The sequence below is a fragment of the Zootoca vivipara genome, chromosome 4 (genome assembly GCF_963506605.1).
Source record: "Zootoca vivipara chromosome 4, rZooViv1.1, whole genome shotgun sequence".
Taxonomy (NCBI): domain Eukaryota; kingdom Metazoa; phylum Chordata; class Lepidosauria; order Squamata; family Lacertidae; genus Zootoca; species Zootoca vivipara.
The window spans coordinates 38,205,496-38,232,890 of record NC_083279.1 but is presented as its reverse complement, the minus strand read 5'-3'; the positions used below and the strand labels follow the sequence as shown (position 1 = coordinate 38,232,890).

The 27,395-nt window shown below is 39.8% G+C and overlaps 1 protein-coding gene across 1 annotated transcript in view; it reads right to left on the bottom strand.

Annotated features, from left to right (window-relative positions):
* The window catches only part of NHS (NHS actin remodeling regulator), a 234,797-nt gene continuing 207,402 nt past the window's right edge, over positions 1-27,395 (bottom strand). Inside the window, exons 2-9 of the mRNA XM_035114638.2 lie at positions 25,500-25,652; positions 21,616-21,749; positions 17,719-17,781; positions 15,391-15,583; positions 10,836-10,967; positions 6,590-9,565; positions 6,061-6,187; positions 1-5,074 (exon numbers count right to left, since the gene is read on the bottom strand). Of these exons, the coding sequence (XP_034970529.1) occupies positions 4,438-5,074; positions 6,061-6,187; positions 6,590-9,565; positions 10,836-10,967; positions 15,391-15,583; positions 17,719-17,781; positions 21,616-21,749; positions 25,500-25,652 (4,415 nt within the window). The 3' untranslated portion in view covers positions 1-4,437. The remainder of the gene's footprint in view (positions 5,075-6,060; positions 6,188-6,589; positions 9,566-10,835; positions 10,968-15,390; positions 15,584-17,718; positions 17,782-21,615; positions 21,750-25,499; positions 25,653-27,395) is intronic.

Here is a 27,395-nt window from a genome sequence, read left to right as displayed (position 1 = left end):
TTTAATTGCAGTCACGTTTATTTGCCATTTCTATACACACTTCCTAGATAATCAAACTTTTCTGACACATTTTAGAGAGGGGGTTCACAATGAAACTGTCACTGTTTTTACTAAAAATAAATACAAGACTTAAAGTGTTGCACAGCTCTAAAATATACAAAGGCTTGGATTTAATGTAAACTTTGAAAACATTTTACAAAAGAAACAATCTTTGCAACAATTTAAAAAGTTCATATTTACAAATATTACAAAAATACAAAATGGATGCAAGTCCATAAACCATTGTCTCTTCTGCCAGCATGAACTGGTGATAGTATCAAAATAGTTACACTGTAACCTTCTTAATTGGTTTTTTTTAAACTTTTAAGTCATAACCTACAGTATTTCTCTAAATCTGCCACAATTGCAGCAAATGCACTCTATCAGTGACCTTTGGCAAATGCAAACATGCTTTATTTGCTTCAGCTAATCCATATTCTCTATGCTGCCACAATATTAAAATAGAAAAAAATGTTATTGAAAGAAAAAAATCAAACAGCTGCATAACTTCAAAAACCATTCTTGTAACATCAGTGCAAACAACATAATTGCAAGTTGGAATGATGGCTCACAAATTACTTATGTGTTTATACCCTGTTTCAAGATGGGATGTGTTTTGAGGGCTCTGAAGACACCACTTGTGAGCACAATCCTATGCATGTTTACTTGGAAGTAAGTCCCACTGCATTCAATGGGGCACGCTCCCAGGAAAGTGTGCATAAGATTGTCGATTTAGGTTGTTTTTTTCTCCGAATTTTGTCACCCTGGTCCAGAGATCTATACACTCATACACAGGCAAGGAGCTATTGCTGGTTATTCCCATTAACGTCAATGAAAGGGCATCACTGTGTGCATAAAGTGATGCCCCATCCTCAGTTCTAATGGGAGCAACCCTTGCGGGCAGCAGAGCTCCATTTGCCAACCACCTATTGCTGAATCAGGGGTTGTTTGCCAATATATATATTTTTAAGTGGATTTACAATCCATCTTCATTTGGGCTTTTAATCTGATAAATAGAAAATAGAAACACTTTGTCATAGATTTTTGAGTAAACAAAATAAGTTTTTTATATGATAGTTTTGTGAGCATTACATAAGAAGGTGTTTCACTGCCTTCTAATTCAAGTTGCATGTATTTTTTAAATATATCTCTCTATATTTATATAGCTCTCTGTGGTATCAATACGAAATCATTAAATGCCTTGGAGTATTATCCACAATGGAGGCGTTTGCCAACCTCAATGCACTGTGGATGGCACCTACAAGACTGACATCTTGGAGAAACCAATTCAGCTGTTTTCTATAACAGTTTTGCTATAAAACACATTAGCATTTTTTAAACAAATGAATTTGGCACTTGGATCCTAAACATGTGGTGGTGATATTTCTGCCTGTGACACTGAAGCAATGCCATTGGTGATGCTCCACTGTTAGCACCAAGAGTTAAGACTCAGTTGTCTTAGCATCAGGAATTTGTAAGGGTACTCTTGCAGTAATTGAAAAGTGGCCTCAAATGGCACTTGTGCCTCCCATATCAAATTTATTATATTGTTCTTTTCTTTTTTAAAACTACATGAATCTTGTCAACCCACTAATGCATTCTACTTCACTTGCTTTTTGACCACTTTTTAGAGCTTGCTTAGTAGCTCTATTAGACTGCAATCCTGAATACATTTCTTGGGAGTAAGTCCCATTGAACTTTATGGAACTTACTTCTGAGACAACATGCATAGGATTGCACCATTAGACTTGCTTGTAATACTAACACCTCTCTATTAGACATTCGTACCAAACATTTAGGTTAGGTTTTGCTTACAGCAGTCCAGATCCTAAATGTCTGCCCCAGCGTATCTACCTACTCTGCCTCCATAACATCTCTGCAGTGTGCCAGAATGTTGTCATAGTGACGACATACCGGCTCAGAAGTGCAGATGGCCCATCCTAAATCTTTATTTGCCAGCATGGCAAATTTTAGAATTGGGCCAGTGATTTCCTGTTCTCACTAATCTTTTTACACACATGCTTACCATTCATCTTTTGCCACACTGGAGGACTATAAGAAAACCTAAAAAAAGAGAAAACCTTATTTATCTTTAAGCTTATCCTTATAAGCAAACTAAAAAGTAATCCTCCCTCTGCTTTCCACCCATTCTAAATTCCTAGTAAAACTTATTTCTGCTTGAAGCCAACTTACTTGTAGACTTACTAGTGACTATCAACTTAATTCTGACATTTGATTCAATCTGTACTGCACAACACATTCCTCCTTAAAACTGCCCTCAGCACTAAACCTTCCTGCATTTGTATTCCACAGTTAATATCAATGGACTGCATTTTAGAAAACTGGGCCTGAATGTCTATTTGATTTTGGAGTCTATTGCAATGGGGAAACTGATGCATCTATGGAAAATATTCTACTGTATTCTAAAAATAGTGACATTGTTTTGTGCATATGAGTGTGTGTGTTTTTAAAACCCCTGTTGTACTTGATCTCATATCAATTTGTTTTCACTCCTAGTCTTCCGACAAGAAAATTCAAGTAATTTCAAGTAATCCAGCTTTTGTTTCCCTGCCTTCATTTATTCAAAGTATTTGCTTGGATTCCTTTTCCACCCCACCCACTATATATTCCCACCCTGTTAAGCATTTCTGGTAAAGCCAGGACCAAAAGAAACTGAGCTGTATGTGGCTGGCGTAATAGACCAAAGAGCTTCCCCATTCCAAGTTTAGTAAGCTATATAAAGTATGCATACATACACCTATTTCTCAGCTATTTTTTTCACAGTGTCATTTTCTAAATATTTAGGTAGCATGAATGTTGTCCGCACAAAGCTTCACTGAAAAGTTGTTACACAATTTTATTGATGAATCAAGAGCATTTGTTGCATGCTTAATAGTTATTTACTTTATGAACATGAAACTAATCTTGTTTCAAGATTTACGTTACCAGGTTATGACCAGGTCACCCAACAGTCTAGTAGTAGTAGTAGTAGTAATATGAAAACATTTCCTTATACTTGCCCCCTCTTTACAGTCATTGTTCAAATTAAGTGTCAAACATCAGAGTAAAGTCTGACAGCTGATATTTTGCATTTAGAAGAGGGGGGAGATGTTTATTTTCCTATTTATGGTGTGCTTTTAGCCGAACAATTGTTCTTGTTTTTGTTGTTGTTATGGTTATGGCGGCACTGGAAACTTAAATCCATTTTAACAGACCTGGCTTCCCCCAAGAAATCCTGGAGTTGTAGTTGTGTGATGGGGCTAAGAATCTCTATGGCATGTGTGGGCAACCTTTGGACTGCTGAGTCCCCCCCCCCAAATGCTTCTGAATTTTGCTGTTTACATGCAAAAGAAGACACATAGAGGGAATCATCTTTGTGAACCTTCCTTGCTATATAAATTGCACTCCCCATAGGCTGCCAAATATGATGGGGAGGAAGATGTCTGGGAAGAGACAATAGGATTAACTTGATTTAAGAGACTGATATTATTCTCATTTTACCAACTGCAGTCTGACTAACTATACTTCTCTAGATTCTTGGCAGGGGATTGGGAGAAGCCTCAACTGCAAATCTGGTTTATAAACAGTTTGTATTTGTAGTGCCTGCCAATAAGCCTCTTGCCACAAGCTGCTCTTCAAAATTAGCTTGTTTGGAACAGCACTTTTGGAAAGAAAATTGATCAGATAACATCAAATTAATCTTATAATAATATTTTATTCAGATTTCCCCAAATTAAAGGGTTTAATTTGTGTTAGAGGCTTTCATTATTCAATTACATGTGGTAGATATGTAAATTATGTTTGATATTAAAATTGTATTCACAGAATACAGTCAGTACCTTTTTAAATCCTTTTTTTGTCTTTCAACAAGGTTATCGTTTGCCACCAACTATTTTTCTCTTTGATAATTCTATTTACACATGTTTATCAAAAATATGGATATGTACATCTGTTTTGTTCATTTCTTCTAAATTTTGTTTCTGTTCATTTTAATGTAAAAAAATACCAATTCCTCAAGCAATTAATGTTTTTTCCCTAAGGAAGCACAACAGTGAAGGTAATGTTTTTGATCCTAAATGACATCTTTGGAGGGGCAGAGGGAATTCTGAAAATTGGATAATGTAAATCTACATTGACAATGAGAAACATGAAGACAAATGAAATGAAAGTTAACCATTTAGTAAATTTCTACTTATAGAAAAATGTGAAGTAATAAATAGCTACAGATCGTCTTCTCATCTTCCAGTCTCTTAAGCAACCCTTAGCATTTTCAAGCATCAATATTGCCCTGCATGGTATTTGACTGCTACAGAATTGGCCTTTTATATTCAGGTGAGCCAAGTGATTACAGAGTCCTCCCATTTAACAGTCAGAAGTGTGCTCTGGCCCAGGTGTAGCCTATGTGGAACTCTGAGAAGATCGATCATCATGAGGACTCCCGTCCGAATTCTCAGTCTCTCCTTCAGAAATGGCTTGCATCGGGGTGTTGTACAGTCTGCAGCGGACACTGTAGCGGCTACTGCTGGCTGCAGGGGGTGCCCGTGACCGCCCCACTCGTGAAGATGCTGATGTTGGAAAGATTTTTGAGGAAAACCCTTCTGCATTCATTCTCGGAGTGGAAGGAGAGAGAGGAGCTAATGCCTCAGCACTTGATGAGGCTTGGGGAAACTCATCAGCATTTTGAAGAGCATCCCCAATTAGTTCTCCAGGAGATTTGGGTGAAATAGGGCTCTTTAGTATCTCTGTGGCTGACATCCTGTAGCTAGAATCAGACCGGCTGCCCTTTTTCAGGAGCAGCAGTTTGAATTCTTCATTAGACGTGTTGGACTTTTTGGCATTCCTGTAAATAAGCCCAGGAGATCGCTGGCTGCTTGCTGGGCTTGCTGCACCAGTTGTAGGGGGAACATTAGTTGAAGCCGCAGGTGATGTGTTGCTGGCACTAGAAGACACGCTGCTAGTACTAGATGAAGCTCTCAATCTGTTCCTTGCAGAAACCTCTCCAGAGTCCTTTCTTCCAAGAACTTTCCTTTTTGAACTGTAATGGGGAGGGAAGAAGCCATCATATTCACAGCTTTGATACCTATCTCATACTGTTTTTGCTGAGCAAGATCACAAGATATTTGCAATTATATAGACAGTAAACAGCATCCTCTATAAAACTCAACTATATTAATATGTTTACCAGCACAGTACAGTATAATGGCTTCTGCATCTGTGCATTTACAGGAGAAACAAATATAGGTGAGCAATGCCTAGAACAGGCGCAGAAATCACAAGGGTGATGACTAGGATTCCAAGGGTCAGGCTTCACACAGTTCCCTGTCCTTTCAGTAGAGAGGGGGATGAGCTTCTGACCAACACAGGAATCTGAAAATAATTTCTGCCCTGCCTCAAAAACAAGTAGAGGGCAGGGAGACCTAGCAGTGCTATTGCAGATCTCATACATATATGCAGTGTTTTTCCCCCTAAAAAAATGTTTAGGGATACTCTCTTTTTCCTACTCCTATTGAAATACTGCCCCTCAATGAAGCCAAACTTAGATTCACAAATTGTTTAAGGGTACGCATACCCCTGTGTCCCCACAGAAAAATGCACTGCATATATGTGTATATGTCCATCCATTTACACAGCCCTCATGTATTCTTCAGAGCAGGTCCTAACAGCAGCTGGAAGAGGTTTTATTGCAAATCTGCCATGTCTCCACCAGGTTTGGAAAGTCAGCCTCTCTCATTCTTGTTTCCTCTCGACTGCTACTTGGACCTGTTGATCCTTCACCCTGTCCTCAGTTTAACTCCCAGTAACAAGGTTACTCGCTCATGAATGAGAACTAGAAAAACATAAATCAGGCATATCATGAAGACCATGACAAACATTCCTATGCAGTGGATTGAAGAATCCACATTTCAAAGCTAGTTGTTTATCACCGCTGCTCTGGATAGTTGATTGATTTACTTTAGGTCTATTCCTATTGCCGTGAAAATAGCACAGTTGCTGTTTTTAATAACCCTAAAACAAGCTTACCGGTGAATAACTGCAAATAGATCCTCTGTTGTTCGAGGCTTATTTGGAGACACAAAAGCTTCTTCTGCTTCAGCTTGAGAATCTTCACTTAAGGGTGAGAATATGGAATCATCACTTGGGGAAGATTCTTCAAAACAAAAAGAAAAGACCTACTGAGACTTCATCAAACACTTTCCCACACGTTACAATAGAGCTGGTTAATGTAATCTTGCTCAATAATTAATGGAGCTGCTAGTATAATGACAGGCACTAGACAATCTAGTCTAAATATTGGATGATCTGTCAAAATAATGCTTAGTTATAAAGGGTTACTGCTCTTTTCATAGCTGAACTTAAGTAAAAAGAAATGCAAATTAATTCCTACACATATATATATATTTCTGCAAAGCATGGAAGGTTTTCCTCTCTGCTGAAAAGTATTGGCAAAGCTCCATTAAAATAAATGGAGCTGTCAGCAGGCTGATCTCTGTGAACTGCCACCACAGAAAGCCACCTCACTCAAACAGAACAAAAATAGTTATGAACGTACCTTTTAAGACATCATCATCTGGGGTCCTTTGTGACTCAGCTGCTCTGCTGTCACTCTCATCAGAGGCACTTTGGGTTGGAAAACCTGACACAATTTCGTTTTCCTGCTCAGATGATTTTTCACTGAGTGAATCTACAGTTGAGATCTCTGATTCATAGCTGATATTCCCAGGCACTTTGTCATCATGTTGACTTGGATCAAGCCGATGCTTTACATGATGACTAATGTCTGTTCCCCCACCTGCGGGGCCAGATTGGGACATAGTTTCATGTATAGGTCCGTATTCCAACTTTTGTTCACGGTATGCAGGTAATTCTTGCTGAAGCTGCACAAGGTCAAGACTCCTCTCCTGCTCTGATCCATAAGTGGCTCTTTTCCCAATAGAATTGCTTGAAAGGTCATCTGAGCCTTGTGGGAATGGTTCAGCAGAACTGCCACAGGCTTTATTCAGCGTACTCTCTAGTAAAAACTCATGAACCCGATGCATTTGATCTGTTACATATTTAGCTGTTGGAGCACCCACATTTCCTGAGGTCACCATCTGTTTGCAGGTATTCTTTTCACTGAAAGACAAACTGTTAGCCATGTGAAGTTGTTCTGGGGTTATCTGTACTGGAGAAACATCAACATAGGACACAATGGCCTCTTCCATGGAGTATTGACGTGATATTTGCTTCTTGCTTACATGTGGCTTCATTTTACCAGAAATGGCAGTAACCATTAAAGTGTTTCCTTGAACATGGAGCTCTGTATGATCTTTTTGTTTCATTTCTTCAGGCTTATTAATGGATCGAAGATGTACAGACTTCAGAACTGAAGGTGTGATAGCAAGGGCTGGTGGAGGATTGGAGTTCAGTGCTTCTTCTACCATACTCGGTTTATTGTAATTAAAAGCATGTAGTTGGTGTCTGTGAGCATATGGTTTATTCAAGACATTATGAAGAGCACTTAGGTCAAGATGAGTAGGAGGTATAACTGGAAGTTCTAGATCTTTGTTTAGAGATACATTGCCATCTTTAGAAGAAGGCTGTTGTAATGAGGACTTCCTTTCTGGTACTTTTGGCTTTCTTTTACTCCCCCCTGGGGATAAGGGCCCAGAAAAGAAAGCTGTAGGAAAAGATGATGTTGGTGTTTCAGACTGACTTGAGTAACCACTTGAAGGAGAAGCTAAGCCAGCCAACTTTTCCGGGGAAGCCAATTTGAACTCGTTCTCAACAGAAGGGAGGGAGGGAGTGGTGGCTCTTGATCCAGACTGTGACGTTTGCGATTCAGAACTTTCTGGCGACTTTATGCATTCTATGACTGTAGTACCCGTAGCAGTGCTAGAATTGGATAAAGACCTATAAGGGTCATTCGATTTCAAGTCATTTAAAAGCCAGAGATCTGCATAGTGAGATTGTTCAGCACCTTCGTCTTTAAAGGATGGGATGTCCATGGTGTCAAATGGAGGGTCTTTTAATCCGCTCTCATCCTGATTATCCCAGGCGAGTTCCTGCTTGCTCGGCAGACTAGTGTTTTCTGCTCTTGAAGGTGTGTTTGAAAACTCGAGGAGCAGCTTCATTTCCCTGGAAGTGTGAGGCATGTGCTGCTGCCCACTGCTTATCTTTGGTTCTTTCTTCTCAAGAAGATCTATGCTGCTGTCAGATTTCCTTAAAGATGAACTGCGTTTTGGTGGGGCTGGCTTTGCCTTTGGTTTCTTTAGAGAGATGCTCTGCTTTCCTTGCCTCCTATGGTTTACGTAATCCTGCCAGGCGCAGTTAGTGAGATTGGAAGCAATGCTTGCATTCTGGCCACTCTCAGAGCCCACAGCTGCATAGGTACAAATATAACTTTTAGTTCCCTTGAGACCACAGTCAAAGTGCATGGAGGTATAATAGCCTTCAGTGTCAACTGAAAAGTGTGAGCTACTGTCTGCTTTGTCAGATGGTGTCTTCTCTATAAAACTATCGTATGTGGCCATGCTTGTAAAACTTGGACATCCCAGACTGTCTGTCTTGGGGCGTTCAGGGCTGAAATCCTGGCGGCAGGATGCATCGTGGTGATGATGCAAGAAATTCCATTCACTGTCACTCGTGTTGCTGTTATTAGGGTCATCGAGTAGATCCGCTACAGTGGAAGTGAAAGAACTTGTCCTGTGTCCTCTAACCTTATCTAGCTGATCACTGTAGTGTTCGGTTATGAAGACACTAGAATCTTCATTGGCATTAGGGGCAATGTTCAGGGATAATTCTGAATCACAGTGTGAAGAACCAGTCAGTGGGGGAGAGGCAGCAGGAGGAATTGTTTCGGATGTTTGGGAAGGACATGTTGAGCTGCTTCCACTCCAGTTTCCACTGGATGACTGGTGATCATCTTTCTGGTCCATGTGACTGCTAAGAAGAACCCCAGCTGTGGAGATGGAGTGAATGGGACTTCCAAAGGTATCAGAGTTTGATGAAATATCACAGCTTCCAGAATCTACCATCCTTAACAACCTTGACCTCCCCCTCTCATTTGAATTACAGTCTGGACTATGAAGATGCTGAGAACAAGTTAAACCTATGGGGTGGTGTTCTTGTGAACACTGGGTATTGATGATATCTTTACTCTTTGTGGAGATCCTTTCTTGGCTTGCTAGAAAGTGTTCTGCATCGTACGCTGACATTTTGGCACTAGCGTTGTGGTCCCCTTCATTGGCTCTAGCACCTTCACGAGGAAGACTCCTAGATCTGATGCGGTTGCTTACTGATGTTGTAAACATGGGATCACCATTGTCTGTCAGCACCAGTATGTTGCCAGCTGAGTGAGACAGGGAGGCTACTACGCTCTGACCCCTCTGAGCTCGAATTCTTCTCCGGGATGGGGCAGCAATAAGGATTTCTTCTGTCTGGCACTCAGAGTCTCTGGTACCTGACCTCCTGTTGACGTTATTAGAGAAGTCTGGATTTGCATGCACAATCACATTCCGCTCTCTTGCTACTGGTGATTCGTCAGAATCTAGGACACACACAAAACTCTGTGAGGCACCATTTCAGTTGGCTGACAAGCTATGTCCCTTACATTGGCCTTAAAAATGCATCGCTTAGGGTTTTTCTCCTCCCTGCCCAAGCCTTTGAACAACAGTAACTAACATGAAGAAAAAGGATTTGCTATGGGCCAAACGAGATGGTTCAAGCAGATGTGCTTAAGCATTATATCCCTTGTTAAACAGGGAAAGCTGCTTCGGGGGGGGGTGTCTATTAGAACAAGCAATTTGCATCGGGAGTGAGTGCCAAACTCATCACTCCAAGTCATCCCCCTCCTTGGTGGCTTTTCCTTTGTGAAGTACAAAATGCAAGGGAATAAGCAAACCACCCTTATCTAAATTCTGAGTATTTATTAGATTATGATAGCTTGAATCTTCAGTTCATTGTCTGTCATTGTACAACAGATGTGAGCTGTGTACACACCATACATTTAAAGGACATTTAAAACTCACAGATCTCTCCAAAGTAGGGAACTACAACTCCTAGCACCCTTAACAAACTACAGTTCCTGGGATTTGGGGGGGGGGAATTCATGTGCTTTAAATGTACGGTGTGTATGCAGCCAGTAGAAAAAGTCTGTGATTTTTAGGTCCAGTGGACTTGATCCTGATTACCACTGACTTAACATTTGTATAGAAAAGAGCCAAGTTAGCACATCTCATGTATGTTATCGATACATTTTTTTTTTTAAGTCAAGGAGACAAACGTGAAAAGAGGAAAAATATCTGGGAAAGTTTTCACAAGTTGAGCGTTATCTGGCATAAATATTCAACTGGTCTTCTGTATAAAATCAGTGACAATTCATCATCACTTTGCATCACATCATTTGTCACTGCTTTACCTTATGGGTCCCTTGGCTACAAGAATAAACTTTCACTGAATCTAGTTACTTTTTATGTACACACTATGGGTATCGAAACAAACAAAAATAAAAAATACAACAAAAATTAAGTAACTCATTACACTTAAACAATAAGGGCTGGACACGTATATCTATATTACTCAGTAAGGCCTACTGTGCATCAAGACTGGAGGCTGTAATAAGTAATATAGTTTGGCTGGCAGTATTTAATAATAAAAAAGACAAAACAAAAAATAGTAATACCCAAACGCATTAGATTTGAAACTCCACCATCATTGAAGTTGAAGTGTTCCTTGGAAAGCAGTTTGGAAGGCAGGCTATTGCTGCAATTAAGGCAGTTAAGAATGCTATCTAGCGAAGAGTTTTATTGATACTACACCTATTTCTTGTTGGACTCTTCTGGGGATGCCAGAGATGGTTTTCCTCCTTCTCAATTTCCGTCTCCGCTGTAGTACGGATTGTGAGTGAACAAGAGAGCAGCGTATACTAGCCTCTCTGTCAAAACCAACTCCTGCAACCCATAAATAGGTCTCATTAGCTTTTGGAAATAGTAAACAAATTGTTACGACTGGAAGACAGTGGAGGTCATGTGAGCACTTTGGATTGTGCCTGCAAATAAATATAAGGCAGACCTTGTACAACTCTCATGGAAAAAAAATCACCGTGTACCACAGCGTTGCTTCTATTATCCCTGTTCCCTCTGATCAGCCTGCGTTGCCAAAAGTCACAAAAGGTAGGAGAGGGGAATGAAAGGGATGCAGGGAAAGTTAGGCACTCTCATTAGCAAGGAACATTTACTGTAATGGTTTGTCCATTTATTATGGATATACAGGCACTGACATCTATGAAATGAACAGTAGCATTCATGATGATGATCAGAAATTGGGCAGCCGTACTTTTTTATTTTAATGCTTACGTTGCAATGAAATTGTGGGGAAGCCAAGGGGCAGTGGTAAAAATCTGAGTCCAAGCCTATCTTATTATACCACATGTTTCAGAATAATGATGGCTCAAGAGCAGGATGCAATTAAGTTTTCCCTATATCAGTCCTTAGAGAACATTGTTGATGCTGAGACATATCTAAATGTTCACACAGATTTCATGGTTTAGTAATTGTAAATTAGATTGGTAATGAGTAATTACCACCAGTGTTTAATTGAGCTAAATTCTTAAACTAATGGTGATACTGCCATTACAGAGCAGCCACATCACTTGTGTGTCATTACATCACATATCTGTTTTTACCTTGTAAGGTTGTCCTGTCTGACTTCCTGTTCGCTGTATAGATTCCTACATGTCCCTTTCTCCCAACACCCTTACATTTGTCAACACATGAAGAACAGGGTGGGATGTTTCCAGATGCAAGACATTGTCATTGCAAAGGGCATTTGCAAAGTGTGAACTAAAAGTATGATTCTAAAAAGGAGCAGTCTTCTTATTACAAGCTTTCTTCTTCATCACTTCTAATGCAAATGATATCTAGTATACATTGCTCCATGGTACATAGTATTTCCCTAATTAATTTGGGAAGAGATTAGCAACAAATAAGAACAGTGTCCTCCACCTAGAAGCTAGCTAGGTCAGACTATTTGTCCCTCCAACCCAGGACTATCTGTTCTGACTGGCAGGGAGCTTTCCTGTTACCTGCTTCTTAACTGGACACAGGTAACATGCAAAAAACCAGTAAAAAGGATTACTGGAGGAGATTCAAATTATTTTTTAAAAAATGTGTTACGAGTCTAAATAATTTGTTTTCCACTTGTTATTGGAGACTAAATTTTAGAAACAAATCTGAAAACCCTGTCAGCTATTCATCTGGCTAAAAATGCATTTACAAATTAAACATTGTGTTTCCATTTAACCATCCAATGTTACAGTAGATTTCCTTTCATCAAAGAGTTATAACTTGGCAAGGATCCCTTCTGAACAAATGTGTCGGGGCAGTAGCTAAACATGAAGGTTCTTATGGTGTAATTTGAAAGGCAACAATATGAACTAAAAGTAGAGAGGAGGGGAATAAAAACCAAAAATCTTGATTCGAAAACCTGTACTTTCAATGCTGTATAATTATATCAACCATAATTATACACAGACATACACATACAGAGTACATTACATACAAATGTAAAACACCAAAAAGTAACTTTCTTGTAAAAGTTCTTCTTGAAATCTACTACAGGAGACCCCAGACAAAAATCCTATATTCCAACCATCACCAACACCACTGCAATAAGTGAACAGAAATCTTTAACATTGAACAAAAGCACTACGACACCCTACTGCCTTTCTTTATTTTAGAACAAGTGTTAATGCATTGGGGGGGGGGGAATGGTTCTGTACTTTTCAAGATGTTCCGGCAATTCTATTATTTGAAAACTTAGTGATACCCACAACAACTGAACAGAATAATCTCTAATAGTTTGGAGAGTGGAAACAGATTTTATTAGAAGTTTTTAAATTGGTGTCATTGTGAACCTCTTTTTATCACAGAAAAAAGCCACAGCATTTCTTGGAGTTTTCAAAAGTGAAATTTGAGCCCTAATCCTAAACACATTGGCTAGCATCCAAATAGCAGCGAAACTATCTTTGTGAACTGTGAACTCAAGGTGGCTTTAGACTTAATAAATCTCAAATAATAACCTACTCCCTATGCCATGTGGCAAACTGATTTGAAATGGGGGAGGGCAGGGGGCAATGTTAGCTAAATTTCAAGAGCAGTTTGTTATATGACACTGGGATCAGCTATTCAGATAATAGTGTCAAAAATTCAACTAGGCAAGACCAAAATCCAACCAAAAGTGAGATGGCATGGTAGCGGTTTGTGTGTAATTCCTTTTTGCCAGCCATTTCTCCATTCAGAATCGGCCCCTCAAAACTACTTCCCCATCTAGTAAGAAATAAAATACAGAGTACAGTCGTACCTTCAATCCCAAACGCCTTGCAAGTCGAACGTTTTGGCTCCCGAACACCACAAACCTGGAAGTGACTGTTCCAGTTTGCGAACTATTTTTGGAATCGGTTGATGGGGCTTCCGCGGCTTCTGATTGGCTGCTCAATTCCTGCAGCCATTCAGAAGCTGCACTTTGGTTTCTGAATGTTTTGGAAGTGGAACGGACTTTGGGAACAGATTCCGTTCAACTTCCAAGGTACAACTACCTATCTGTTCTGCCCCCTTTTGTAATGTCTGGTTTGGTCCTCAGCTGCTTTATCCTTATACTGACCTTTATTTTTGTCCATTCCACATGGCAGGAAAAAAAGAGTGTCTTAAATGAGCCTAGTATCCAAATAATTTGTTGGGGGGCTTGGCTGGGCCAGGGAGCAAAATTTGCCCATCCTTTAAGCACTGTATAAATTTGCAGCATGAGTTTAACCACATTTCTTCTTTATGATGATATGTGCAATTAAAAAAATCCACAAAGAATGCTCCAAGAGAATGGGAGCTAAGAATATTCACACCCTCCACCTGTTATCACATGGCATCAGATGAAGTGTTTTCCCTTGCCTCCGTGGTTTGATTTCAAACCACGCAGGCAAAGGAAATGGGATTTGCAGATACCACTGGTCTGCAAACCCCACTTCCTTTGCCAGCACAGTTTGATTTGAAACTGCTGTGGCAATGGGATCCTTTCCTTTTCTGCATCCTTTGCATGTGCAATTTGAAATAAAACCGTATGGGCAAAGGTACCATTTCCCTGTAGGGTTTGCTGTCAATGAGGCATGCTGTCAGTACCGATCACCTGATTGGTGCTGATAGCAAGTATTGTTTGGGACAGGATAAAATCAGGAGTGCACTTTAAGGCTCCCAATTGTTTCTGTGCAGCTACGCCATTACTTGTCTTACACTTTACATCACATATTATGTTATGTGTGCAACAGCTGACTGTAGTTTGGGCAAAGCGTCCACACACACATTTGATTCCCCCTTTCCTATAGAAATTTCAAAACACAAATTCAGATAAATGGATACCCCGCCCCTTGATAATTCCACAAGCCCAGTGTAATAAATTCTATCACAATAGAGCACAAGTATATTTTGTTCTGGTTATTCAACTTGCCTTATTAGCAAGGATAAATGTGAATATATTACTTGGAAGGGTAATATAATTAACTCTCCTAAGCACTTCTGCTTTTGATAGACAAGCTTTTTAGGGGAAGACTGCATGGATATTTCTATTTAGTGTAATGCTCTCACCATGGAATGAGATAATGAACCAACAAGAGAATTGGCGAGTTCATAGTGCTTAGTAAACCATGGTTTTGCCATTTTGAGAAAAAAGCAGTATGAGTCTCAGACTTCATAGCTGCTCCTCCCAGAAGCTTCTGCTTTAGAACTAACCACAGTTCCCTGATATAGCAATAGAGGACAGTGGTTTATTTTAACTACGGTTAGTTAAAACCAACTATGGTTAGTCAAAACCATCCTTCCTGGTTTGTAAACTAACTGCCATTCTTGGAGGTTGGATATAATGGAGAACCAAGGTTGTTTCTCAAATGAAAGCAGAAGTTTTCAATTTTCTTGCATATGAAAGAAAGGGAAGAGGAAGCATGTTTAGCCCAAGACTCATCTCTTAACAGGAATGTAAGACAGAAAAAATATCTCAGGCCCTTCAGGGACAGTTCTTCTGTAGGCAACCAGATATAACAGCACCAGTGGTGATGGATACTCATGAGATTACCAATATAGCTTGTTTGGGCTGCAATCCTATGCACACGTACCTGGAAGAAAGCCCTATTAAACAAAGTAGAACTGACTTTTGAGTAGACATGCATAGGATTTGACGGTTGAAGCTATAAAGCTTTGTTACATTCTTGCCTTGGAAACCTTACATTTGCTGATCATAAACTCCTGTGTTTAGAGATATGCTCACCGTAATAAAATTAATGACTTGAACCACCTTTTTGTCAACAAAAAAAGAAGTACAAGAGATCTGTACCAGTGACATTGATGGGGATAATGCAAGAGGAAATCACTTGGGCATCTTGTTTCATTTTCTCCTCTGGAGTTGGGAGAGGTAGTGCTTTGCTCCAATTGGTTTGCTTATCCAGTGTAGAAGGGATATTATGTATTGGATTTTTCGGCCTCTGCCCTAACATGACATCTGTATCTTCTTCCTCCGGAGGGTGGGACTGTAAATGAATACAATCAAAATCAGTATCTACTCTTTTTACGAGATAAAGTTACTTTTTAAAAATATCAGAAAAAAATAGATTTGGAAGTAGGTTGCAGGGAAGCAGTAATGAAGAGCGCGTTGCAATTTCAACACAGGAAGTCAAACTATCTCACATATTGGAAACATTTAGGAGCTGTAGATTAAAATGAATTTTCAGAAGATGGAAACAGCTTCCAGTCAATGCTTAGCTTCTGCAAAGATGTACCCTGCTACATATGATCCATATGTACATGCCATTTTAGCAACTTTTTAGTAAATTTTAAGTCCCATTTTTGTATTTAGTTTGATAAACATATACTTGAATAAACATATCAAATCAGTTCCATGCAGACTTTCTGTCTATCAGTGTATAACTGACACAACAACCCTGGCTAATCTTGAATAACATTACTTAAAGGCAAGTTACACTGGTTTTAATGGAATTCAGCATTACCCAAAGTATTGTTTGTTCAGAAATTCAGTGTTTGTGCAGAAATTCCCAATCAGATGGGTTTAGAATTGCAGTTTAAGAGCCTGATCCTATCCTTAACTTCAAAGTAAGTCTCACTAGTATTAATGAAACTGACTTCTAAGGAAACATGGGTAGGATCAGGACATATGTTTTATATCACACAATAGCAACTGTATATTAAAAGAAAAATGAAAAAGCAAAAGTTGAGCCACCACCTTCAAGTCTTAAGAATAACATTCAGAAGATCATGCAAAGTAATTCAGAATGTGCTACCCAAGCTACAAGGCACAAAAAGATAAATAGGCACAAAGAGAGATTAGTTAACCAACTCCAAGAATAACTTTTTGAAAAGAAAGCAGGACTGTCATGAGAGTAAAAGATCAGAAGCAGTTTGTTGAAATCTATGCTTATTGAGAAAACAGCAATTACTTCAGCAACAGGGCAGAAATACTACCTTCAGAGTTTTATAAAGTTCTCATGCTTCCATTTAACTGGTTTCTGTTATTTGTACACAGCCTTGGAGGAATTTAGTTCTAAGCATTTTCTGTTCTAAACATTTTCACCTCTTGTTTCCATTTGTTTCCATTTCCTACTTTGCTAACACGATTTTTTTTTGTCCTTGGCTCTATTTACTCTGAAAAACTTTTAATTATTTTAGCTGTGACTTAAAGGGCCAACAATTGCTTTTATCTAGAGTGCTTAATATTGTACTATTTTCTAATGTACTATTTTCAAATAGCTATAGTTCTCTTCATAAATAAATATCTTAACAAGGCTGAAGGCCCTGAACAGGCTCACAGGCATTCCTAACTTCCTACATGTACAGTGAAGGCCACACTTCACATCTATTTATATAAAATAGAAGCAAGTCGCTTGCTTACCTTGTTGAATCATCTGCAAAATAACCCACAAAAAAATAATAACAAGAGGAACCAGTCTTCCCCCAAAATATTTTCGTCCATCCCTGGGTTAGGAAAACATTGCAGCTTTCTTTATCTGTTCTGCTTTTGTGCTGTTCCCAGCAGACATGAATAGCTCATATAAACTACTAGCACAAAAGACTTTGTTTCCTAGGTAACCTCTGGAAAAAGTTGATGCGTGCAAACAAAAAAAAAAAAGGCGGGGGGGGGGGGGAAGGAGAGACCCACATAGCCTGTACTTTGTTGCTGATTCCTTCCCCTGCATAACAATAGCTTTCTGGACAAAGAAAGTGAAGTGACCTGACCACAGACTCCCTGACTGTCTGCCAATGCTACTCTTTAGCAAACAATAGCAATGATAACAGTCTATAGAACAAATTCATGCTTTGCTCTGCTATGATTTGGATGTCGTCTTGTGGTTATCCAAAATCTCTGTCTAATTCTTTTCAGCACCCTACAAAAAAACCCCTCAGAGACAAATTTGGTTGGGGCCTTTAAAACTAATTAGTGAAGGGAAACCTTGTGAGCTGGTAAAACCTATTAAACTTACACCAAACCGGGTTGGGGGCGGGGAGAGAAAAGTTGGTGTTCCTTGTTGATAAGAGCATAATATAAAGACAACAAAATTAGTCAGCCAAAAAAAGCAAGCGAGAGAAAGGATTAGTGATGGAAAGGGACAGAATGAATGAGAGGCTGTTATGTTAGTCTTTTTTCTGATACCTTTCGACTCCATGGGGTCATGTGGCAACACTCGGTGGGGGAGGGCGAGCGGGTGCTGTAAAACTATAAACATGAAATGTGGGGGGAAAGTGGTTAAAAAAAATTAAAAACACATAGCTGAAAATGTTTCTGTGGTGTGGGCCAAACTCTTACCAAGGCCGGACAGTATTGAATTTAAAATGTATCATCATTGCAAGCTGTGGTCATTCTGCAAAATTTTACTCATAATGAGGATCTGTGTTGTCAATCAGAATTTGCTCCTTGGTTTTCCATCTGCTTAACTTCTACACATGGTGGTTGGTTAGCGAGGGAGGTTAATTTGCATTCATCACATGCGCAGATTATTATTATATTTTTGCCACACCAGCCTTTTGATAGCTAACAATGCAGCCCTTAAAGCAACATATGAGGCTCTACCCATTGGCCACAAGGCCCTTTGGTGTTTCTTGTGGTTTTATGACATACCAACACAGAATTTTAAAGATTTCCCCCCTCTCAAAAGTACTTCTCAAACCTTTGAAATATGTGTGGGGAGTCTTAAGATTTTTTTTATTCCCCCCCCCCATCATCTCCTGTGATGGTCGTGTTGTTTATTTATGGATTTTATTCAGGTTGGATTTTATTCTGTTGAAACAGAAACATTTCAAAAATGGCAAAAGAAATTAGTACACTTTTGGTAGTAGAGATGTAAAAAGCTTTAAATGCATAACCTTAGGGCTAGCTGGGGAGTCTCAGAAAACTAGTGATGCCACCAAAGCTGCTACTCACCTGACTTAGAATACAAATTTTAATGCAACGTGAAAAAATGCACCCAGATTAATACAAAGTGAAGTGCTTCTCTAGCTCAGATCTTAAGCTGAGGTGCTGTAGCCTTCCTAATACCATGAACGACAGCATTGCCAGCACCTAGGAGTGTGGCACTCCCAGGATACTTTCCTTAGTATGGATGTCAGACACCCTGGACATGAATTATTCCAGAACACTTGCACCTGCGATACTGTAATCATGATTAGCAGGTGTCCTAGGTACCTAGCAGTGAGACCTCATAGTCGCTACCAGCCAGGCAACTGGGATGGGACAGGGCAGCTGCATGGGAGAAAGGAGTTTGTGGAGGGTTGTGAAGACTCATAGGCAACTGAGGAGGGAGTTTGACTCCTAATGATGCCAAGACTATGTATGGCAGGGTCCAACTTTCAGAATTGAATGTGGAATTAAACATTTCTGAGCACAATTCAAAGTGTTGGTGTTGACCTTTAAAGCCCTAAACATCCTTGGCCCAGTATACCTGAAGGAGCGTCTCCACCCCCATCATTCAGCCCAGACACTGAGGTCCTCCTCCAAGGGTCTTCTGGTGATTCCCTCACTGCAGGAAGTGACGTTATAGGGAACCAGGCAGAAGGCCTTCTTGGTAGTGGCACCCTCCCTGTGGAACGACCTCCCTTCAAATATCAAGGAGATAAAGAACTACATAACTTTTAGAAGACATCTGAAGGCAGCCCTCTACCGGGAAGATTTTAATGTTTGATGTTTTACTATGTTTTATATATGCTGTAAGCTGCCCAGAGTGGCTAGGGAAACCCAGCCAGATGGGCAGGGTGAAATTACTACTACTACTACTACTACTACTACTAATCAAATTAAGTTTCTAATCAGGGAAGCTGGGGGAAATACCTGAGCTCTAGTCTGAATCTGAGGGGAGTTCACTTACCGCTATGGAAAACAGGTTTCTGAATATGAATTGCTTTCAGCTCAAGAGGCTGTCAGAAAGGTTTATGGCAACAAAGTCTTCTAGGTAGATCCAGGTCTACAGGATGGGGTACATTATGTTTAGCCTAACAAAACACTTCTCCAGTAGGCTTCTCCCGTTTATAGGATGTAGGCTAGCTTTCAATTTTTTAACTACCTGCCTACTCAGATGATAACAGTATGATAACATAAGAAAGGGGGGGGGGAATCTAAATAAACTGCTGGGGAAATTGGTTTTCATTTCCATCAATTCTGAGACTCACATTTAGCATTTGATGGACTGATGGGATTTTGAGTCTGGTTGATAGAGTGTCCCTACAAATAATGAGTATTTGAACTTCCAGAGCAATTTGTCCAGAGTATTCACTGATGTACTGACATTGCCAATCACACCAAATGTATCTACAGCCTGGTCAAGGAGCCTCTGGGATAATCTGATGTATATTTAAGTAATTTATTTGACAATCTGGACTTGTTCAGGAACCCGTTGTTGCCATATAAATCTAAAAATAATATGCCTCCTGATCAGTGTTTATGGTAGTATTTTCAATCATTATTCATTTCTATCAAGAAACATATTTTTTAGTCCATGTGCCATTGGATGCCCTATTGAACAGAACATTTCTACTCAGTTAAGCTTCAGATTAATAAAACATCTGATGTGGCAAACTGCAACTTGTGCAAGCCCTGCAGACCATGGCTGGCATAAGGCATAAGGGCAACTTTAAAACATAACTTCATATCCTGACTTGTTTTGAAGCCATCAACCCCGTAACAGGAAACTGTGGCTATGTGCTGAATTACAGCTTGTTCAACAGCTACAAATGGGTTGAATGCTGCTCGTGTATATCCTAAACCAAGATTTTTGGCTTACAGTTGCATGCAAGCAGAATAATAATAATAATAATAATAATAATAATAATAATAATGTAATTTATAACTTGTACCCTGCCCACCTGACTAGGTTGCCTTAGCAACTCTAGGTGACTTCCAGAAGAAAAGAACAATGATATATCAACATGGCCTACGTGTGAAAAAGGAGTACAGTCGTACCTTGGATCCCCAACACCTTGTGACTCAAATGTTTTGGCTCCCGAACGCCGCAAACGCGGAAGTGAGTGTTCCGGTTTGAAAATGTTCTTTGGAAACCAAATGTCCGCCGTGGCTTCTGTGGCTTCCAATTGCATGCAGGAAACTCCTGAAGCCAATCAGAAGCCAAGCCTTGGTTGTCAAACATTTTTGGAAGTTGAACGGACTTCCGGAACAGATTCCGTTTGACAACCAAGGTATGACTGTATATTGACTTTTTAATTAAAGTAACAGAACAGCATATTTTCAACATTGAGCCCAGAAGATCATCTGTGTACTTTGGCATAGTTTGTTAGTGTCTGTCTGTGTGTTTGTGCGCACATGTGCATGTATAGATGCAATGTAATGTACATTTACTGGGATCTGCTCATGCAGAATTAGTTCATAGTGTAAATGAAATGGCACACTTTGAAAATATGCAATAAAGTAAGAGGCAGGATATGACTTGCCCCCAGAGGTGGATTTAGGGGGGTATGACTGGTTCGCCCACACTGGGCACCAAGTCAAGTGGGCGCCTCAATGATGAACAACGGAAGGTGAGAGGTGGTGGTGGTGGAGAGAGAGAGAGCTCAGCACCGTGCCCTCCATTTTAATGGGCTAATATGGCTACTCAGTTCTGAACTCTTAGAGTTGTACCTTTCTACATAAGTAATATGAATGCTAAGCCTTGCTCTCCCAGTGGAGCGACTGCATATCAGCTGGACATAGGCCTGTTTTTAATTTTACAGCTTACACTAATACCAAGGCAAAGAATACTGTAAACATTTTTAAAATGCCTGGGATGGTTAAAGAAACAAAATGAGGGGACTGGGAAAATTAGTTAATAATAAACATGATTAGTTATTGTAACCCCCTGATAATTAGTCTTGACATTTAAGAGATATCTCTGTGCCTTCAGTAGCAGTATGATAAGAGGTTTAGCAGATGCTGTTTCTCCTGCCACTATCTGGCAAATCTCTCTCAGTCACATGAAGATTAAAGACAAAGATGTTCTGTGTGGATTAGAAGCTGGCAACCCTTGCCACAGTAACCGATAGTATTGGGGGAAGAGGAATAACTTACTTTTAGCAAGGGATGGTTCTTTGTCTCTTTGTTCTTCTGGGTGTAGGTCACAGGGAGGGAGGGAAATGGGGGAGCCACCACAGAGATTTGGCCCAGGACTTTTTGCTCCCTGTTATCACTCCAGTTTCGTTGCTCTATTTAGCAAAAACAGGAAATAAGAAAAATTTTCAGACTGATGTGTATTTTAAAATAATCTGCCGTGAAAAGCCTAAACTTTGGTCAAGATGCAGTTCATGGGAAGTGTGTACATTGCTATGATCTCGAGGATATTCATAGGAGGAAGGAAGCTTTGTTACTGGACCAGTTCTCGCGTGATGGGGATCCGCATCCTTAAAAGCACTAATAAGAGAAGTCCTTATTTGGCAAAAATGGGCAGTACACATCCTCATACACCCCTCTCTATCCTACATTCAGGCAAGGAAGAGGCAGTCTCAAAGTTCAGTCTCTTTAGCAAACAATAGCAATGATAACTGGTTATACTCCTTCGACTTACGTCCGACAGTGTATATGTGTGGTGCTGGGAAATAAAGAATTTATTTCATACCTGGAAATGGCGGGAGAGAGCAGCAGAGTCCTCATGGCTCGTGCGGAGATCATCTTCAGAGCCCAAAGAGGATATCAGTGTGGGTGGAGGAAGCCTCAAAGAGACTGGAGGCACAGCAGGGCTTTATTTATGCTGCTGAGCCTCCCCACCTAACAGCTGGTGTGTGGGTAGCGCAGCAGTAGCAGCTGCTTTCCTGCACCACCTCTAGTCTCCTACCAGCTGTGGAGATTTTTGGATATAGCATTTTTGGTATGGATTGAAGAGACAACAGCAGAGAGGGTGTTTAAAAGATGATTAGAGGGTGCTCCCCACTTAATGCAATTTCACTTACGCATGTATTCCAGGAGAAATCACTCAAGGAAGGGTGAAAATCAGGGCTAGTGAGAGGTATGGCTGGAGAGCAGATATGACTGGTCCAGGGCCAGACAGAGAAGCCTGAAGGGCTGTATTTGACCTCCAGGCCTGGGGTTCCCCATCCTTGCCATAAGGTGGTAGAGTGAACACCCAGCAGGAACTGAGAAGCCTGATTTCAAGCTCAGCCTCTAAGCTGCTCTCAACATACAATGAAAAAAAGTATCAGCAGTTTTTTGAAAGATGGCAAACTGAAGTGATATTATGCTTCTCCTGCGCATCTTCTCCCCCTACTTGTACTGGACTCCAAGAAAGAACTAATTTGCACCCTGGTAGAACATTTAAAACACATACACAGACAGATGAAGACAAATTTTCTTAGTTTTTGAATATAAATCCTGCAACCACCAAGTCGCTTGCTAAGAACAAAGTGCAGGTGAATTAAGGCAAATGGCTCCAAATGATGGATGTCGTACTTTAGTGGATATAAAATAATTTAAGCAGGAAGTTGTCAAGAAGAAATTAACTACTTAGTCTCTCTTGAGTGTTATTCAACTAAGATATACCCAGAGTAGACTGAATGAAATAAATCAAGTTACTTTACCATATTGGTTCAAATATTAGCTACCCCTGAATATAGGCCACACCCCTAAATTGAGATATCTTAAATCACGGCTTAAATCACAACGATAGGCTACATACAAGTTTTATACAAGTCAGATTTGGTTGTGGAAAGTGCAATCTATATTCAGACCTATATAGTAAGTCCTTTGATTTTAATAGGCCTATTCATCCATTATGATCATTCTGCTATTTCACTATTTCCTCAACTTTTTGTTTCTTGGCCACAAGGTGGCAGAAGAAGATTAAATTTAGCCAAAGCAGTTGTGATGTAGACACACAAATGTGTGTACAGTGGAACCTCGGTTTATGAACACCTCGGTTTATGAATTTTCGGTTTATGAACTCCGCGGACCAATCTGGAACGGATTAATTCATTTTCCATTACTTTCAATGGGAAAGTTCGCTTCAGTTTATGAACGCTTCAGTTTATGAACAGACTTCCGGAACCAATTGTGTTTATAAACCGAGGTACCACTGTATTCTAATTTTAACACTACTATGATTGTATTTTCCTTTTATTTATTTTTTATTATATTTCTATGCTGCTTCTTATTCAAATAAATCCCAAAGCGGCTCTCAAACAAAAGATAAAAATAACATAATGGAACATCACGAATAGAGCATAAATTGTATAGAATACTTAACAAATCATCAGTAAAACAATCACAAATCACAAATTAAACAATTACCATCTATGCAACACTATTTAACAAAACAACTAAAGAAATACGCTAAACATCACAGTTACACCAAAAATCATATTATAGGATTCACAAAGTACTACAGCAGCCATATCTATAAAACAATATTAACAGAAACAAAATAGCAACAAAACAAACATAGCAACAAAACAAACAAACAAACAAACCCCTGTTGAATTTGTATACCTGCTCTCCCCACCACGACTCATAAACTTTCATTCTATTCAATGCATCAAAATATATCAGCAGATAATGCCCCTGGCAGCAATTCCCTTCTGAAGGATTATTGCGAAGGTGGTGGTCGGCACAAAGACTCTCTCCCCTCACATCCTTTCTGCCACTATGACATTTCCATTTTCATAAAAGAAAAATGGAATACCAGAATAAGACTAGGCTGCAATTTGGAGCTTAGGTGATTCTCTGACATGTGTTCAACTATGATTAAAAGTGTGGGAATGATAAAATACTTGTGAAATCAGATTAGACCCTTACAACCTGTTTTCAGTTTTCTTAGGGAAAAGGCCTTAAAATTATTACACAGATCAAAGCTGATGGAAGACTAATAGGTGCTTGATTTATCTAACAAACTTCAAGACACTTTTGTGTGTGTTTAAATTTTTCCATGCCTTTATAGTAAAACATTGATCTACACCAGGGATAGTCAACCTAAGGCCCATGGGCTGGATGCGGCCCAATCGCCTTCTCAATCCGGCCCACAGATGGTCCGGGAATCAGCGGGGTTTTCCATGAGTAGAATGTGTCCTTTTATTTAAAATGCATTTCTCGGTTATTTGTGGGGCATAGGAATTTGTTTATATTTCCCCCCCAAAAAATATAGTCCGGCCCACCACATGGTCTGAGGGATGGTGGACCGGCCCACGGCTGAAAAAGGTTGCTGACCCCTGATCTACACAATTGCTTCTTCAGGTACTTCACTGCTAGCAAGACCATGCTCAGCATTTTCTGGTGCAAGAGAGGGCTTGTCCCTTGTGAGGCAAAAAGTACCTGGAGGGTGATATTTTTGTGGGAAAACAGCAGGAGACAAAAGGGTTAAACCCCTCCCCCAACATACATGGAATAATAGAATTGTAGAGCTGGAAAGGACCCAAAGTGTCATCTGGTCCAACCCCCTGCAATGCAGGAATCTCAACATGCGGTTCCCCCATCCAATTTAAAACCAGACCAGACCCTCACTTCAATTTACAGCTTCCACAGCATTTTGTAAAAAATAAAATAAAGAATGCCAGAGACAAACGCAGTCATGTACTTTTGTCTTCTGTCAAAATTATGACTCAGCGAGCAAAAGAGAGTTAATCAAAGGGAAGAAGAGTCAGTTAAGGTAATAGCTTAAAGTACATGCTGTTCCTGGAGATACGATGGAGTCTAGTGAAGTAATGGTTTGAGTGGAATTGCTTATACTTGCCTAACAGAGCTGTCATTCCCAAACCTGCTCTGGGGTTTCCTCCACCCCTCTGGAGCAGATTTGGGGGGGGGGTATGTGGCAAGCGCACGGGGGCGGGGAGAAGGGGGGAGGGGAAGTTGCATTGCATAAATAGAAGTGATTCTTCTTGGGCATTGACTTTGTTGGACACCACCTTATACCTTCTGTGAGCTACGGTACTGGAATGCAAAGCAGTTTCATTGACTGTACAGAAATGATTTACCTTTCCTCAAGGCTCGCAGGTTCTGCTTTGCGTGGCGATGCAGCTCCGCTACACAAGCTGGTCGGGTGGAAGGAAGGAAAATGTTTCTTTGCTGATGCCAAGGGGCGCGATAGTAGACGCTCAGTTTACTCTCTGCATCCAGGTTTGAGACAGCTGCAGAACCAAAGAGAAAAGGACACTTAACCCACACTCATAATGGAGCAGTCAAGTCTTTTCAAATGCATCAAATCTGCTCAGAAATCAATGCAACCCACTAAAAACTATTTAAAAACGCATTATAATTTGAAACAGGGGAGGTGATTTCTGGTCGTAATTCAAATCCGTAAGTTTAAGAAATGCCAGGGTTCATGAATCCACCAGATTTTAGAAACATTTTGAAGAGTACCCACTGCCTGTATGTATGAATGAAAATAAATGAATCAGGAGATGGATGTGAATAAACTCACTGAAACATTTTGAGAACAGCATGAATAAAATGGATACAAAATTAGACACAGAATATCTTTACCGTCCGATATATTGGCTTATTTTTATTTATCTAGGTCAGTCAGAAGCATAATGATTTCTGACATTTACCAATAATCTTTAAAATTTTAGAAAGCCATCAGAAAATATAAGACCATTATTATATTAGCTGATCAATGATCAGATCTCATTCTCATTCCCATGATACACTAATAAAAGATGACAGTAATCATCACTGGTTTGCAAACCAAGCAAGTGTCCTAACACATTTCTGACATTTACCAGTAAATCTCTGAGTAAATTTACATACATTATTGGTATAGGACATTTATGAAGACACACGGGTGTAAATGTCAAAAATAAGTTTTGTGACATGGAGGTCTCTAACATTCACTGGTATAACTTGAGTCCACTAAGCACCTTCAGCAAATGACCCTATTTTACTTAAAAAATAATATATATTTTAAATTCAGAAAAGGCTGTAGCATTATAACAACTTCTGTTGCCTTGAAATACATAAAGCACCTTAAAGTAGCTTTTCTCTCTCTTTTCTTATACCTTCAAATCCCCCATCTTTGACCACAGTTAAAACCATCACTCCGTATTTCATAATCAAACACTTTCAGGTTCCTGATTACAAGATGCAGGTACTGGCAGAATCTGGCAAAGGAAGGGAAGGGGCATAGTGTGGTACAAAGAGGCAATGAAGTTGGTGGGAGGAAGAAGTTGCCAGGAGAAACTAGTTGTAAAGAGATCCTGCATGCTGGAGTCTGCAAATGGGAGTTGCAGGATTGGGTGTTGAAAGTAGCCAATGTGCCCTTGCTGTCAACAGTGGCTAATGCAGGTGACGCTGCCATTCTATTAACTCTATAACTGGAGCAAGGTAAGAAATGGTACCTTAGTGTAGCAGCACCTCTGGAACTCAATGCCTATTGACATCAGGCTGCTGCCTTCTCTGTACCCTTTTGTGCGCCTAAAAACACTTTTGTTTAAACAAGCCTATCCGGACATGTAAAATGTTGGTGTATGCATTAATCTGTTTTTAGTTTATTGCTGATTCTATCTTTTGAGTGCATTTATTGGTAATTTAATTTATTCTCTTTGTAAATTGCTTTGAGGTCTCCCCCCCCCCATCAAGTGGTATAGAAATTTCATTAAATAAATAGAGAGATTTTGAGAATCTGCATCTTTTGTATTTTAACCTTGAATTCCTTGGATGAAATGTGGGATGTAAATATTTTATACTGTACTATCATCCTTCTTCCCTACACTTAAAATGCATCAGCTTCTGTCACTGATTGATAGATATCTACATACAGGTAGTGCTTTTTTCAGCCGGAGCCCATCGGAGCTCAGTTCTGGCACCTCTTAAATAGGTGCCATTGCCATTGTAAGAGAACAAGGAAGAAGTTCATGGTGAGCTCCAGCACC